A 16,304-nucleotide genomic window follows, 5' to 3' on the forward strand; every position below is an offset into this window, starting at 1 on the left:
CCTTTGAGCTGGAGCGGTAGATTAGGGGTAGAATGACTTGGAAGATGGCCAATGAGTGCAGGGGAGTGGGGAACGGAAAGAGAGGGTTTTGGGTCTGGACGTCAGTGTTGGCTTCGATGGAGCCGGGTTTTAGAATGTCGTGCTTAATAAATAGGAGTTTTTCCTTCAAAGACTTTGTTTGAAATGCAATTTATTTGAAACGACCTCAAAACTTGACACCAGACCTTTGATGTGTTACTAACTTGACCTCGGGGCCCTAATAGTCAAATAATGCATTGCTCTTATCTTGATCAATGTTGAACTCTCCCCAACTTAGCGCCTCAAAAGTTTTGATCCTGAAGATTCTGGGAGTCGCAGGCCAGCAACTTCTGTCCATCAATGGAGATATTGGAGGAGAGAGTGTGTGGGGGGGCAGACAGCAGAGTGGTGCCGAGGCCTAGAGGTGGAGCTCTCGCCTCACTATCAGGAGGCTGTGAGTTCGATCCTAGGTAGAGGCAGATATTTCTCTCTCTGGGCACAATGAAAATATATCTGCTGAACGAAACTCCTCATTGGCGACAGGAAAGGCGTCTGGCCATTAAAATACTCTGCTCGCTCCATTCAGTTGCCCAGACTCTACCCCGCAAGGGATTATGGGTTCGTTAAATGGTGATGAGAGTGTGGGGCAGACACTTGTCCTGATATAACTCATGAAAAGCAGCAATATCTTTCCATCCCGCCTTTCTGGCCAATCACACGGCTCCCATTTGCGCTTACCTATTCACAGAATAGCAAGCCAACTGGACTCGGTATTGGGGTGGCTCGTGCCGAGGCTTCTTTGCCCCCCAGGGCTCATTACCCTTCTGCTTCCTCTTCTTGGAGTCAAAGTCATCCCTAAAAGGGAGAACAACTTGGTCGCATCAGCCACAGTTATAATGTTGCACTGAAATCCTAAATTTTTCCCAGTTTGGTTCTCGACAAACACAACATCCGGTACAACTTGGGAGAGAGAGAGAGAACGTGGATATCCAACTATCCATGGAAAATGAACTCCCTTCTCTGAGGAAAGTAATCATTACAGGACATGTAATGACTGCACCCCACACAAGTGTCATTTTTGGTCAGAATTTATGCTTTTTCTGGGGGCTGGAGATTCCCTCTATGAATGACTTTTCCCAGACTGGTTTCCTATCCTATCGAATGGTTTCCTTCCATTCGGCATTGACCCAAAGGGAGGTTTTGCTCAGTTGCCCCCGCAGTTTCAAATAATAGGAGAACCAAAGCCCAACCCTGATGGACCATTCCGTGAAGTCTACCTTGGCCAGCATTCTGGGTTAGCTGTGGCCATCTGTAAAGCCCACAGGGCAGAGATGGAGTTTTAACAGGCCCTCCTTGGTCTTTGGTCTACCCTACCTTAAATTTGTTTTCGGCCAAAATATTTAATAATTTTAATGGACTTTTAATGTTTGTATTATCTGTATTTTATCTTGGCTGTTCACCGCCCTGAGTCCTCCGGGAGTAGGGCGGCATAGAAATTAGATAGATAGATAGATAGATAGATAAGATAGATAGATAGATAGATAGATAGATAGATAGATAGATAGATAGATAGATAGATAGATAGATAGATAGATAGATAGATAGATGATAGATAGATAGATAGATAGATAGATAGATAGATAGAGATAGATAGATAGATAGATAGATAGATAGATAGATACCCACCCCTTTGTGAGACCCACTCATCTATCCTGCCTGGGGCTCTGTGTAGCAGCCGTTGCCGTATGGGGACAACAAAAAATGTACGGAAACCCATGTGAAGCAGGGAAAAGCAGGGAGAAATCTCGGAAGTACCGTTCTTCTTCTCTCATGTAGAAAGTGGGTGGAAAAGACTAAAGAAATGCCAGGGAGGAAGAGAAAAGCTTGGACCACGTGAAACAAGGAACCTGAGCTCAGTGGCACAGAATAGGCTCCCTCTGCATATATAAGATCCCAGGATGGATCCCTTAAACATCCATTGAAATGTGTCAGGCAGCAACGTGGCAAGGGATCCTGGATTGCTGCTAAGAAAAGCAGACCACCCTGCCTCTAGAGTAGGGGTGTCAAACTCAATTTCATTGAGGGCTACATCAGGATTGTGTTTGACCTTGGGGGGCAGGGGGGGGGGGCTGGCCGGCTCAACATCACTCATGTCGGGGGCACCTGTAGTGGCCCGAGCGCTCTGCCAGCGAAAACGGGCTACCCAGGCTCCATTTTCAGCTGCCAGAGCCTCCTGCAACCCTCTGCTAGTGAAAACGGAGCTTGGGAGGGCCGCACAAGTTCCGTTTTCACTGGTTGCAGGAGGCTGTGGCAGCCAAAAATGGAGCCTGGGTAGCCCATTTTCACTGGCAGAAACACCATGGGCCAGTCCTTCTGCAGGCAAGATCTGAACACCCCTTAAGTCGGATCCGGCCCCCAGGCCTTGAGTTTGACGCCCCTGATCTAGAAGGACAAATATTCTCCCCAGGAAATTGGGAAGAGTGCTAGATTTGCTTTTCTGCTGAGTGGCAAGGGGCAGCTAAGTAACAGAAAGCTGCACCCCATGGACTGAGAGACCAGCTGAAAAGGCAAAATGTGGGGGGGGGGGGAAGGGAGCAAGAAATGCTCCTTGGGAAAGTGGGAACTCACACTATGTGGTGTGACCGGCAGGATGCTGTGTCAACCCAAAATGACCCACCGTGATGCTTACCATCTGCCTGACTCCTGCCTGCCTTTAGGACCTCGACTGGCGTATCTCCCAAGGTGGCCCAAGTGGAGCGATGGAGATGTCTGGAAGAGGCTCATTGCTGGAGAAGAAACAGATTCAGCCTTATTTTCTCCTCCTCGGAGGACAACCCATTTGCTTCTAGGCTTTATATCACGCCAGATCCGCTATCGCTGGTCCCAGGTTACACACACAACTGTGTAACCAGGTTACACACATAACTGTATCCACCTCGTAAGGAGAAACCAGGATGACAAAAATCATAGGGTCTGGTGGCTCAGCAGACTGATAGCATTGTGATTAACACCAGCTGTCTGCAATTACTGTAAGTTCGAATCTCACCAGGCTCAAGGTTGACTCAGCCTTCCATCCTTTCTAAGGTAGGTGAAATGAGGACCCAGTTTGTGGGGGCAATAAGATGACTTTGTATAAAATATACAAAAGAATGAAGGCTATTGCTTAACGCATTGTAAGCCGCCCTGAGTCTCCGGAGAAGGGCGGCATATAAATCAAATTAAAAAAAAAAAAATCACACATTTCCCAAAATGCCATTCAATTTCTTTTTCTTTCTTTTTCTTTCTTTCTTTTTGCAACCATGGCACCCAAATAACACCAGAGCCCCATCTAGACGATTTGCCAGGATTACAGACTTCTCTCATGGTCTAGAAAAACTGCTTACGTTACTCCCTTCCATGAATCAGAATGAATAGGGAAAAACTATTTAGAAAATCAGCCATGGCTTCAAATTTCCCATCTGGTTTCCGAAAGAGTTTGTCTCTCTAGCTTCCTTCACAGTGTAACGAATCTCGGGTTCGATTTTAACATTTAACGCTCCACCTCTGAATGGATTTCTTCACCGTCCAATGCTGCATGTAGTAACACTTACGTTTCTGGGGGAAGAGAGGGGGGATCCGGTGTGGCTGGAAGAGCAGCTGGGGCTGAGCTCCCAGAATGCCTTGCTTCTGTCCCAAAGAAGCTACATGGAGCAGAGGAGTGGGGGGCTTCAGAAGAGGCTGGGGGGAAAAAAGTATTAATGAAGAATTCATAACAAAAGTAACTTTTCTTACTGAAAAACGTCCAAACTATGAGTGAACAAATGTTTCATAAATAACATTCCTTCCTTGGTGGCGCAGCAGACTAAAGTGTTGTTAAGTACCACCAACTGCCTGCAATTACTGCAAGTTCAAATCTCACCAGGCTCAAGACTGACTCAGCCTTCCATCCATCTGAGGTAGGTAAATTGAGGACCCGGATTGTGGGGGGCAATAAGCTGACTTTGTATAAAAAAGAACACCGCTTGGGGAGGGGGGCGCGAAAGCCCTACTAAGCAGGTATATACAAAAGCATGAAGGCTATTGCTTAACGCATTGTAAGCCGCCCTGAGTCTCCGGAGAAAGGCAGCATATAAATCAAACCAATAAATAAATAATAATAAATAAAAAGATGATTTTCGACCTGCCACAACTTAAATCTCTAAATGGGAACAACCCTTGGCTCCATTTATTGAAAAAGGTATAGTTTACTAGAGATCAAGGGTATTGCAACAGTCCAAAGCCAGAACTGGGAACAATGAGCTAAACTCCCTAACTTCTACTTTTCCCTCCCTTAGCCGTCTCTCATTGCCCAACCTGGTGTAACTAGTCAGGTTCAGGCAAGATATTTTCATAACAGATGGTCCAAGCGCAGTTTGGTATGCGGCCCTCTCCTCTTTCCAGCTGGATGACCTTGAGGCAGTGCCTCAAGAAGGCACAGCCGTTAAGTTTTCCCAAGCATGAGCCAAGGTTAACCAGTGGTTAGAGTGCAGTCCTGCAGGCTACTTCTGCTGACTGCCGGCTGCCTGCAATTTGGCACTTCAAATCTCAGAAGGCTCAAGGTTGACTCAGCCTTCCATCCTTCCAAAGGGGGTAAAATGAGGAGCCAGATTGTTGGGGGCAATAGGCTGACTCTGTAAACAGCTTAGAGAGGGCTGTAAAAGCACTGTGAAGCGGTATATAAGTCTAAGTGCTGTTGCTATTGTTACTGCTATTTCCCCCCCCCCCTTCATTACCCCACCCCACAGTTCATGGCACTCTGCCACAAGCAAGCATAAGGTGGCAGCTGACAGATGGGCTTATTAAATTCCTCTGCCTCACCCACAATAACATTCCCCTCCATCTGATTTCTCTTCTTTTCTTAGATTTATATACCGCCCTACTCCCGAAGGACTCAGGACGGTGAACAGGCAAAAAAATAAAATACAAAAATACAAAAATTTAAAAGCAAAAATAAAACCAGATTAAATAATTTAGTCCGAGACATATTTAAAACATCCCAATAATTTAAAAACAGATTTAAAATTTTCAATTTAAAAGAAAAGGGGGGAAAAGGTTAGGCCAGGCCAGCTTGCTGGAATAGGAGGGTCTTAAGAGCGCGGCGGAAAGTGCGCAGATCCGGGATCCTCCGTATCTCCGGGGGGAGCTCGTTCCAGATAGTGGGTGCCCCCACAGAGAAGGCCCTCCCCCTGGGGACCGCCAGTAGACACTGTTTGGCCGATGGCACCCGGAGGAGCCCCTCTCTATGAGAGCGTACCGGCTGGTGGGAGGCTATTTGTAGGCGGTCCCGTAAGTAGACAGGTCCTAAGCCATGGAGCGCTCTAAAGGTGGTAACCAAAACCTTGAAGCGCACCCAGAAGACCACCGGGAGCCAGTGCAGCTCGCACTGCCATTGGACTTTTCTGCCGTTTCAACTAGGATATCTTCCACTGCTTTCCCACAAGTCACAGCAAAGTGCTAAATAAAAGCGTGAGGCCCCTTGTTAAATGCTTTCTATTTTCCCACCTGTGCCATGCATTGGGTTCTTTGAATAAAAATCACTATGTCCAGGAAAGGGAGGAGATAACAGAAAGAATGGAGGAAAAGGTAGAACAGACAAACCAGCAAATAAAGCAAGAAGGAGAAGACAAGTAAAAGTAGAGGAGAATACAAGGAGAAGTAAAGATAAAAATGACTGATGAAATCAAGCAAGGAAAAAGTATTCTAAGAGAATTAAAAATGGATTGGGATAAGCAGGAGGTACTTTCGAAAGGGAGAGAGGAGAGACAGAAGCTTGGGCAGACACTCTAGAGCAGAAGTCTTCAAACTTGGCAGCTTTAAGACTTCTGGACTTCAACTCCCAGAATTCTCCAGCCTGTTATGCTATGCTATGCTATGCTGGCTGGAGAATTCTGGGAGTTGAAGTCCACAAGTCTTAAAGTTGCCAAGTTTGAAGACGGACTGGCAGTATAAGATAGGAGAGATGGAAGAAATATATAGACTGAATAATAAAGATGTAAAGGTCGATAGAGACAAAGATCCAAGAGAGAAGTATGGGAGGCAACCCAAAAAATGAATAAGAACTGAAGCATTAAAACGGGCAAGAGATGATGGATAGAAAGGAAAGGTCTTTTAATATAATGGTGGACTGACTGAGGCCTGTCTAAAAGTTAGAACAGAGTAGGAATAAGAGATAGAGGGAGTATTAGTATACACATTTTTATGTAACAGAATAAAAGCAATAACGAGATGGGAAGATTAGAGGTTGGAAGAGGGTATTACTATGTATGTTCAAATAATATTGTGATCAGCATTAGAGTGGCACATTGAAACAGTAAACAACTAAATAGTGAATGAATATCTTAATACAAAACTGGCTGCTACCTGATTTGACAAGGTCTGGACCTTCAAGGCATTCCAGGGCACCGACTGGCTGGGGTTGTAAACAGCTTTCACCAGCACTTTCTCACCAATTTGTGGGATCCGGCCTTTAACAACGCTTAAAGAAAGAAAAGACAGGAGGAGAAGTTCATTACTTCTGCTGGCCCAGCCTCTGAGAAACCTCACGGTACCACTTCGTAAGAAACTGCTTAAGACTTCAGTATTGATTTGCCTTATTGAGTCTGTCATCTGCACCTCTATAACTGTCTGGTTTGGTTCTGCAACCCAACAAGACAGACTTCAGAGGATAATTAGAAGTGCAGAAAAAACAATGGCTACCAATCTGCCTTCCATTGAGGACCTGTCTACTGCACGAGTCAAAAAGAGGGCTGTGAAAGTATCTACAGACCCCTCACATCCTGGACATAAACTGTTTCAACTCCTAACCTCAAAACGACGCTATAGAGCACTGCACACCAGAACAACTAGACACAAGAACAGTTTTTTCCTGAACGCCATCACTCTGCTTAACAAATAATTCCCTCAATACTGTCAAACTATTCACTAAGTCTGCACTTCTATTAATTTTCTCATTGTTCCTATCACCCATCTCCTCCCACTTATGACTGTATGACTGTAATTTGTTGCTGTATCCTTACGATTTATATTGACTGTTTCCTAATATGATTTGATTGCTTATTTGTTCCCTATGACTATCATTAAGTGTTGTACCTTATGATTCTTGACGAATGTATATTTTCTTTTTAGGTACACTGAGAGCATATGCACCAAGACAAATTCCTTGTGTGTCCAATCACACTTGGCCAATAAAAATTCTATTCCATTCTATTCTATTCTTCTCCAACTGGCACTAGTCCTCTGACCTCAGGCCAAGTTCCTTCCATCACCTACTCTCTGATCAATCTTTTCACTGGAGGTGTATTAGAGGTGTGCTTCCTTCACAAACACACAAAGAAGTGAGAAAAATCACATTTCAACTTTATAATGACTTTATAATGGGTAAACAGGTCCTGAAACCAGTTCTGTGTATACCAGAGGTCTTCAAACTTGGCAGCTTTAAGACTTGTGGACATCAACTCCCAGAATTCTCCAGCCAGCACAGCTGGCTCCAGCAGCACAGCTGGCTGGAGAATTCTGGGAGTTGAAGTCCACAAGTCTTAAAGCTGCCAAGTTTGAAGACCTCTAAATTCTAAAGTTTTGCAGGTAGAAGCTGGCACAGGAAAAGCTTAGTTGGAAACCTTTTTCCAGGGTGGCATTCACTTCCTTTCCCTACCGGTTTGCAAATGTGAGCGCGCGCGCGGCCATTTCCGCACCTGCTTACAGCCTTCCGTGCACGTGCTTTGCTCGTGCGAGCACCTTCCACGCATGTGCTCGGCCTCAAAAATGTGCCTAAATAAGACGGCATAGAGACGGGGCGAGTGGGTGAGCCCACCCGCGATTTCCGCTACCAGTTCACATGAACCTGTCTGAACCGGCTGAATACGACCTCTGCCTTTTTCTCTAGAATACTTGCATTTTTCTAGCAGGATGCATCACAATCTGTAGTATAATGGATTACACCCTGTTGGATGCTTATCCTACGGTTGGGTAGATAATATATCGAAAACTACGTTCTGTAACTTTAACTGCTACAAAGATGACTAATTGGCTGTGCTAAGCAGACATAAAAGAAGGCAGGAAGTTCATTCACTTCTGCTCTCACTTCTACTCCTGCTATCGAAGGTTGAACTGCTGAAGGAACTGTGTCTGTGTTTGGAGAGAACTGGAACTGTAAGCAAACTATGTTTTGTGTTAAACCGTGATTGTTTGAAGAAGTTGTTTTGAGAAGCCACGTTTGTTTTTATACTACAAGTAAAGACTATTTATTTTTCTTTAAACGTTGAGAGTCTGTGACTATCTGTGTGTTTTGCTAAGCAATGTATCTATTCGCTGTCTGGTCCGTTGCACTATTTTGCAGAGGGCAGTTTTACCCTCAACACACCCAATTCCAACAGCAGAAGCAGCAGCTATAAGCAGTCAGGCTTGGGTGATCCTCAGGCCCGAGAAGCAGCCCCTTTACTGCTCTTCCAAGGCTCAGGTAAGGTTGAAGAGCGGCGAAGTTACTCTGTCCGCGTGGAGCCGTTTGCAGCCCACTTCTGTCCCTGCTGCTGCTCAGCAACCCTCTACTCACCTTAATTGGAAAAAAACTTCATCATCCACCACGCCAAAATAATCGTGAAGACTGGTGACAATGCCGGTAAAAACCCGCTGCTTCTCTCCTCCCTAAAAGCAGAGAAAATCACTGTCATTACTTTGCTCAGAATAAACTCAAATGATCCTCATCTGATCATTACCACACTCAGCCGGTACCTTCATTAATGCTGCAGATGGTGCGTATGTATGTATGTATGTATGTATGTATGTATGTATGTATGTATGTATTTATTTATTTATTTATTTATTTATTTATTTATTATTTATTTACAATTTCTATACCGCCCTTTTCCCTGAGGACTCAGGGCGGTGTACAGCCAGAATTAAAAACATGCAGTACAAATATTAAAAACAATTAAAAGATATATAAATTTGGCCCAATTAAAAATCACTACCAATTAAAACATTTAAAAATTTCTTCTTAAGCCAGCCCGGCTTGCTGGAAAAAAATGGGTTTTAAGGGCACGGCGGAAGGCACCGAGGTCTTGGATTCTCCTTATCTCTGGGGGCAACTGATTCCAGAGGGTAGGTGCCCCCACAGAGAAGGCCCTCCCCCTGAGCCTAGTTCACTTTCTTTTATCATTCTTTGGAACTCTGAACCATCCAGCAGGCTATTTTAAGTAGAAAATACTTCAAGCTTTTACTCACTTGCTATTTAGTGATCTCTACTTAATGCACTGGTGCTGGAGAAGACTCTTGCAAGTCCCTTGGACTACAAGACGATCCAACCGGTCAGTCCTAGAGGAGATCAACCCTGACTGCTCTTTAGAAGGCCAGATCCTGAAGAGGAAACTCAAATACTTTGGCCACCTGATGAGAAGGAAGGACTCCCTGGAGAAGAGCCTAATGCTGGGAACGATCGAGGGCAAAAGAAGGAGGGGACGGCAGAGAACAAGGTGGCTGGATGGAGTCACTGAAGCAGTCGGCGTGAGCTTAAATGGACTCCAGAGGATGGTAGAGGACAGGAAGGCCTGGAATTGCTGTCCTGTTTCCAAAATACAAAATTCTTGGCATGATATCAGAAGTGACCAGAATCACCTTGTAACTTGAACAGTTCTACACAATGCTTTTGTTGAGGTAAAATCTGCAAATTGTCCCATATCAAGAGAAGGAAAGAATATCAGGATATCACCACCTGGCAACTAAGAAACCCATAAAAGAAGGCCAATTAATTCTCTACCTGAAGATGTCGTGTTGCTTGAATGATGTCTGCTGAAATGGGAGGATTTAACAGACCCGGCGCAGGTCCCAGTAGAGAGGCTGGCTGTGTTCCTAGGAAAAAGGACTGGGTGTCAGCATCATTTGAATCCCAGTTGAAATAAAGTATGAGGAGGCAATGGATAAATTTTATTTACCAATAAATACTACTCTGTAATCGTTCTAACCATGTTCTTTTCCATACAACTACAACTTCATCCTTGTTACCGTATTTTTCGGAGTATAAGATGCACCGGAGTATAAGACGCACCTACCTTTTTGGGTGAGGAAAAGAAGAAAAAGAAATCTCCCTCTGCCTCTGCGCAATTTTGCCTCCTTGCAGCAAACAGCCTGCTTTACTTTCACTTTTGTTTTCAGCATAGCTTGATTAGCACAAGGGGAAAAAAAAATCTGCTCCAGCAATTTACCTCTTTGCAGCAAGCAGCAGAGCCCTGCGCAAAACAGCTGAGAGCAAATCAGCTGAGAGTCCGGAGCCCATCCAATCAACTTGTGCTAATTAGACTGTGCTGAAGCTGAAAGGAGCTGTTTTTTCTTGCTGTTTGCTTGCAAGGAGCTAAACTGCTGGGAGGCAGAGGCCAAAGGGTGGGGGCCAGTGGGTGGACGGGGCTACATTCGGTGTATAAGACGCACCTAAATTTTCACCCCCTTTTAGGGGGGAAAAAGGTGTGTCTTATACTCCGAAAAATACGGTATATTTCTTTCCCAGTGAAGTAATAGAAGACTGAATACAGGGATCAGCCTACATATATATTTCATTATTAGATCTGACCACAGATGCAACCCTATGTAGTAATCACTGACCTCACACTAGTAGTGGCAGCCACATGAAAGGACTCCATGCTTATAGTTCAGTTTAGCAAGCATACTCTACTCTTCCCGATGTATTGTCCCATTTGGGAATCATAGGAGTTTGGCTCTCAACTGAGAGCCAGTTTGGTCTAGTCGTTAAAGCATCAGGCTAGAAAGCAAAAGATTGTGAGTTCAAGTCCCGTCTTAGCCATGAAAGCCAGCTGAGTGACCTTGGGCCAGTGGCTCTCTCTCAGCCCAACTCATTTCACAGGGTTGTTCTTGCGGGGGGGGGGGGGGAAATAGGAGGAGGAAGATCTGTTGGATATTTTCACCACCTTGAGTTGTAGTCCTTGACTTAGAACCATTCATTAATGACCGTTCTACGTTAACAACGGCACTGGAAAAAAGTGGCTTATGACCAGTTTTTATATTTACGATCTTTGCAGATCCCCATGGTCATGTGATCAAAATGCAGGTGCTTGCAACTGTCATGTATTTATGAGAATTTCACTGTCCTGGGATCATGTGGTCATTATTTATAAGCTTCCCATCTGGCTCCCGACAAGCAAAGTCAAAGCAAAGTCTGGGAGGCCAGATTCACTTAACAACTGCATGACTCACTTAACAACTGCAGTGATTTGTTGAACAACTATGGCAAAAAATATCCTAAATATGGGGCAAAACTCACTTAACTGGCTTGCTTAAAAACAGAAATGTTGGGGTCCCTGTGGTCATAAGGACTACCTGTATTTGTAAAAATAATAAAGGTGGGCTAAGTAAACAAATAAAAATAAAAAGCATACTTTGTCTCTTTTGGGAATCATCAAGAGTTGAAACCCAGATATGAAAACGTATCTGAAGGGCAGCAGTAAAAACAAAACAAAAAGAGCTTTAAGCACGAGTGTCTTGAATTCCTGTTTCATTTAGCCCCCATGTCATCAACCTCTTAAATCACAGTTCATAAAAATTGCTGGAGTTGTGTTTCGTTACTTCAATATGAGAATTTTACACCACTAAACAGACTGAAAGACAGCTTCCAATGCAAGTCCAATCCAAACCTCAAGGAAGTAAAACAGAAATTCCCATTTCACCCGCTTTGCCTAATTCTGGCCTCCTGCTTTACTGGCAGGAAAGGAAAAAGGAAAGGAAAGGAAAGAAGGAAAGGATAGGAAAAAGGAAAAAGAACTGTTAAGAACTCTGCTGCGGTTTCTTTGCTTCTGAGGGAGAGGAGACTTGATGGAAGCTCCTGGGTGCTGTAATATCGCACCCTTCCTCTTTTGCAGGGTTAGGGTTAAGGAAAAAGGAAAAAGGAAAGGAAAAAGGAAAGAAGAAAGAAGAAAGAAAGGAAAGAGGAAAGGAAAGGAAAGGAAAGGAAAGGAAAGGAAAGGAAAGGAAAGGAAAGGAAAGGAAAGGAAAGGAAAAAGGAAAAGAAAGGAGGAAAGGAAAGGAAGGGAAGGGAAGGGAAGAGAAAGGAAAGGAAGGGAGGAGAAAGGAAAGAAAGGGAAAGGGAAAGAGGGAAAGGAAAGGAAAGGAAAGGAAAGGAAAGGAAAGGAAAGGAAAGGAAAGGAAAGGAAAGGAAAGGAAAGGAAAGGAAAGGAAAGGAAAGGAAAGGAAAGGAAAAAGGAAAAGAAAGGAGGAAAGGAAAGGAAGGGAAGGGAAGGGAAGGGAAGAGAAAGGAAAGGAAGGGAGGAGAAAGGAAAGAAAGGGAAAGGGAAAGAGGGAAAGGAAAGGAAAGGAAAGGAAAGGAAAGGAAAGGAAAGGAAAGGAAAGGAAAAGAAAGAAAAGGAAAGGAAAGGAAAAAGGAAAAGAAAGGAGGAAAGGAAAGGAAAGAAGGAAAGGGAAAGGAAAGAGGGAAAGGAAAGGAAGGGAAGAGAAAGGAAAGGAAGGGAAAGGAAAAAGGAAAGGAAAAAGGAAAGAAGAAAGAAAGGAAAGAGGAAAAGAAAGGAAATAGAGAAAGAAGGGAAAGGAAAGGAAAGGAAAGGAAAGGAAAGGAAAGGAAAGAAAGGAAAGAAAGGAAAGAAAGGAAAGAAAGGAAAGAAGGAAAGGGAAAGGAAAGGAAGGGAAGAGAAAGGAAAGGAAGGGAAAGGGAAAGAAGGAAAGGGAAAGGAAAGAGGGAAAGGAAAGGAAGGGAAAGGGAAAGAAGGAAAGGGAAAGGAAAAGGAAAGAAGGAAAGGAAAGAGGGAAAGGAAGGGAAAGGAAAGGAAGGGAAGAGAAGGGAAAGAAAGGGAAAATGAAAGAAGGAAAGGAAAAGGAAAGAAGGAAAGGAAAAGACGGAGAACCAGTGAAGAGAGGCCATCCCAGGGGAGGGGAAGCGGGGGGGGGGGAGACCCACCTGAGAAGGACCCTCGCGGGGCTCCCTGGAGGCTGCTGGTCCGCAGAGGCTTCTGGCGCTTGAACTGGGCCATGACGGTCCGAGGCTGTGGGCGGAATCCCCGCTTCAGAAAGTCGCACAAAAGACCCCCCCCACACACGCAGAACAAAGCCCCGCCCACAAACCCCAGGCCCCTCCCTCCCAACCCCAGGCCCCGCCCAAAAGGAGGAGGAGGGAGGGGGGAGAAAGATGAGCCCGTCTAGATGCCCTCAGGATGTACCCCCCCACACACACCCACACACAGAGCCGCCTGCCCAGAGGGGGCCCTTCCTTCCTCCCTTCTCCCCGGGGCCACTTCGGGAGAGCCAGCCGGGCGAGGCTGCCGGAGGGAAGGAGAAGCGACGCCTCTTTCAACCCACCCGCCTGGCCTGGCCTACTCTGCGGGGTCGTCGTGACCCTCCCGCCACACAAACAGACCCACACACAGAGAGGAGTGGGGGGGGTCGGGGGGGGGCTTCAGCGGGCGCCTCCGACGCTTCCACGGGGCCGGGAGGCGAAGGCGGCCAACGGCCGCTGAGAGGAGTCGAGAGGCGGATTCCTAGCGCGGCCCTCCCGGCCCGGCTCGAGAGGCAGGCCGCGGGGGGCCGTGGGGGGGGGGGGTTGGAGGACCCACCTGAGGCGGCGGGGAGGGCGCCCGGCTGCGACCCCGGGGACAAAGGAACCCGGATGTGCGCCTGAGCGGAAACGCCTCCTGCCCCCCGCGCTGGAGGGACCGGAAGTGCCCGGAGTGAAGCGCCACCCGGAAGCCAATGGGAACGGCGAGTCTCGGTCCTCCCAGAGGGGAAAGAGCGTCGCTCCTCGAAGATGGAGTGGGGGGGGGGAAGGGAGGGAGAGAGAGGATGCTCCTCCAGGTGTGCCTGGGTTACATATCCCAGCATCCTGGGCTGCTTGGGGCGGGAAGGATGGAAGCTGCCTGAAGCCCCTGGAAGCGACACAGCGCCTCCCAGAATTCCCAGCCCTTGGGAATTCTGGGAAATGTGGTCCAACGCCTCTGGGTGCACCTGCTTGGAAAAGGAAGGGTCCCACTAGATATGATCTGGGAAAGGTTGCAGCAAAAAAAAGCATCCAGCATCATGAAATGGAATTTGGTGTTTTTCGAGTTTTGAAACTTTGCGTGGACAAAATCCCGTATTTTAAGGCGGTGTGGAATAAATCAGAGGCTCCCCAGCTCTGGAAATTTATTAATTCAATTTAATTCAATTATTAATTCAATTTTAATGAAACAATCAGAGCTGCCACCGGTCCTCCTCTTCATCTTTTTTTACAAGGGTGTGTTTTGCCACCTGGTGGCAAGTTTGAGAACTATTTAGAGCCTCTTTTTTTTTTCCAGCCCCAAGTTTGTACATTTGTAGGCGTGCTCTTATTTTGCTCGCTTCTTCATGTCTTCTCAGCGTGCAGCTGAAACTAATCAGGCACAAGCGGATCCTTTTGATGGTTTAATGTAGGAATCACTAAACCGCAATAAATTAAGAGCTGCCAGGCATCTCCGTTAGCCACCCAGGTGATTTAGACTGTTTATATTCTCTGCGTTATTCATTGACCTGGTCTTGTTTTTTTATCAAAGTGGGGAGTTCAGCTGGCTGTTCAGAAATGGGCCACTTACATCCTTCCGTGTTGCAATCTTTTGTCCCGGCCTTCATAGATCATGTACAAATCCTTGAAATCAATACACACGCCAATACTTTCTCTCACAAACTCCCATCTTCATTAGAGGGAGAATAGGAATGAATGTATTCCCTTTTCCACTTCACAATGCATATTTTAAATCAGGCTCTCTCTCGGCCTGGGTAGCATCTCAATACAAAGGCTATTTTAAATCCCTGGTTTTTTTAAATCAGTTGCAACCCAGCCTCATTTGGATTACAATTCTCTACATTACATTCTCTTACTCTGCAGAAGGAGATGCGCAACCAGCAGGGGGTACAGCAGATACTTTCCAAGCTAAACAAAATATCACCTGCACCCACCAGCAAAGCCCAAATTCTTTCCATCTTGAATTCATTGATGAATTGGTCACTCCGGGATTTCCATATATCCTAAAACTCCCATGGATGCATCCACTATTGCCTGTTCTCCATTTTAAATCCCAAAGCATAAGTGGGAAACATCGCAGTTTCAAGCCGAAACGGGATCACATTCTAAAGTTTGGGGACTCTGCATTTCCCTAAAAACCTACTTTTGCAGGCTATCATAAGAGAGCTGCTCCCCGATATCCCTTCTGTGCTTGGTGTTTGCCTTGACTAGATGGATGGTCCTACCCCAGCAACTATTTATTTAGGATGAGACTGCTGATCTTCAAGAAGAGAGAGGAATAGAAGAAAGGGAAGAGGAGAGGAAGAAAGGGAAGGGAAATAGGAGTAGGAGAGAAGGTTAGATGGGGGGAAGAAAGGAGGATGGGGAGAAAGGAAAGGGAAGTAGAGAAGGAGTAGGAGAGGAGGAAAGAAGAAAGTAGGAAGGATAAAAGAAGGGGAAGGAAAGAGAAGAAAGATTGCTGTAAAACAAAAAGATGAAATGGAAGAAAGGCAACCCTTGATGTTTAAATTTATCAGGATAAAGAATGAACTACTATGAAAGTTAAAAGAGAATATCTATGATTTAAAAAGGAGAAATGAGAATTCGAGAGCAGAAGATGATGTTGTTTATATAATAAGCATAGAAATATCAAGATATGATTAAAAAATATGGAAAATGAATATTTTGGCAGAATTTGTAAAATATATTTGGATATGACAAGCTGTATAAGATATGATATAGTCAATACTCTGTTGACAAAATGTGTGGAGGGGGGATGGAGAAAAAAAATCAATAAACTTGATTCCAAAAAAAAGAGAGAGAGAGAGAGAATGCTGATCTTCATGGCACTAAGGAGCTCAGCGTTTCCCTTTCCAACATTGTGGTAAATTAAGTTTTCAGGATAGCCAGGAGGATCCATCATACACTGGAATCATGTCAGTCTCGTTCAGCACTAGCCACCAATGATTGGGGATTATGGGCATTGGAATCTGATGTATCTGGGCAGCATCAGATTGTGAGAAGCTAAATCACCATTCTAAATTCATGCAATTGAAAACATTGATACAAGCATCCTAGTCGATGCAACTATTATTTATTTATTTATTTATTTATTTCTTAGTTTGATTTATATGCCGCCCTTCTCCGGAGACTCAGGGCGTCTTACAATGCTTTTAAGCAATAGCCTTCATACTTTTGTATATACCTGCTTAGTAGGGCTTCTGGGGCCCCCCTTGCAGGCAGCTGGCAGCTGAAAGTCAGCTGCTCCCCAATTCAACCACTCGTCCCCTCTGGGAAACAGGGTGGG

The 16,304-nt window shown here is 45.3% G+C and overlaps 1 protein-coding gene across 1 annotated transcript in view; it reads right to left on the bottom strand.

Moving 5' to 3' along the window:
• Nucleotides 1-13,680, bottom strand: part of CCAR2 (cell cycle and apoptosis regulator 2) — a 38,394-nt gene extending 24,714 nt beyond the window's left edge. Inside the window, exons 1-8 of the mRNA XM_070952247.1 lie at nucleotides 13,599-13,680; nucleotides 12,947-13,031; nucleotides 9,788-9,879; nucleotides 8,585-8,676; nucleotides 6,397-6,511; nucleotides 3,609-3,735; nucleotides 2,708-2,804; nucleotides 757-873 (exon numbers count right to left, since the gene is read on the bottom strand). Of these exons, the coding sequence (XP_070808348.1) occupies nucleotides 757-873; nucleotides 2,708-2,804; nucleotides 3,609-3,735; nucleotides 6,397-6,511; nucleotides 8,585-8,676; nucleotides 9,788-9,879; nucleotides 12,947-13,019 (713 nt within the window). The 5' untranslated portion in view covers nucleotides 13,020-13,031; nucleotides 13,599-13,680. The remainder of the gene's footprint in view (nucleotides 1-756; nucleotides 874-2,707; nucleotides 2,805-3,608; nucleotides 3,736-6,396; nucleotides 6,512-8,584; nucleotides 8,677-9,787; nucleotides 9,880-12,946; nucleotides 13,032-13,598) is intronic.
• Nucleotides 13,681-16,304: the final 2,624 nt, after the last annotated feature.

This window comes from Pituophis catenifer, unplaced genomic scaffold (genome assembly GCF_029215685.1).
Source record: "Pituophis catenifer annectens isolate HBS135680 unplaced genomic scaffold, rPitCat1.0.hap2 SCAF_12, whole genome shotgun sequence".
NCBI classification, from domain to species: Eukaryota; Metazoa; Chordata; class Lepidosauria; order Squamata; family Colubridae; genus Pituophis; species Pituophis catenifer.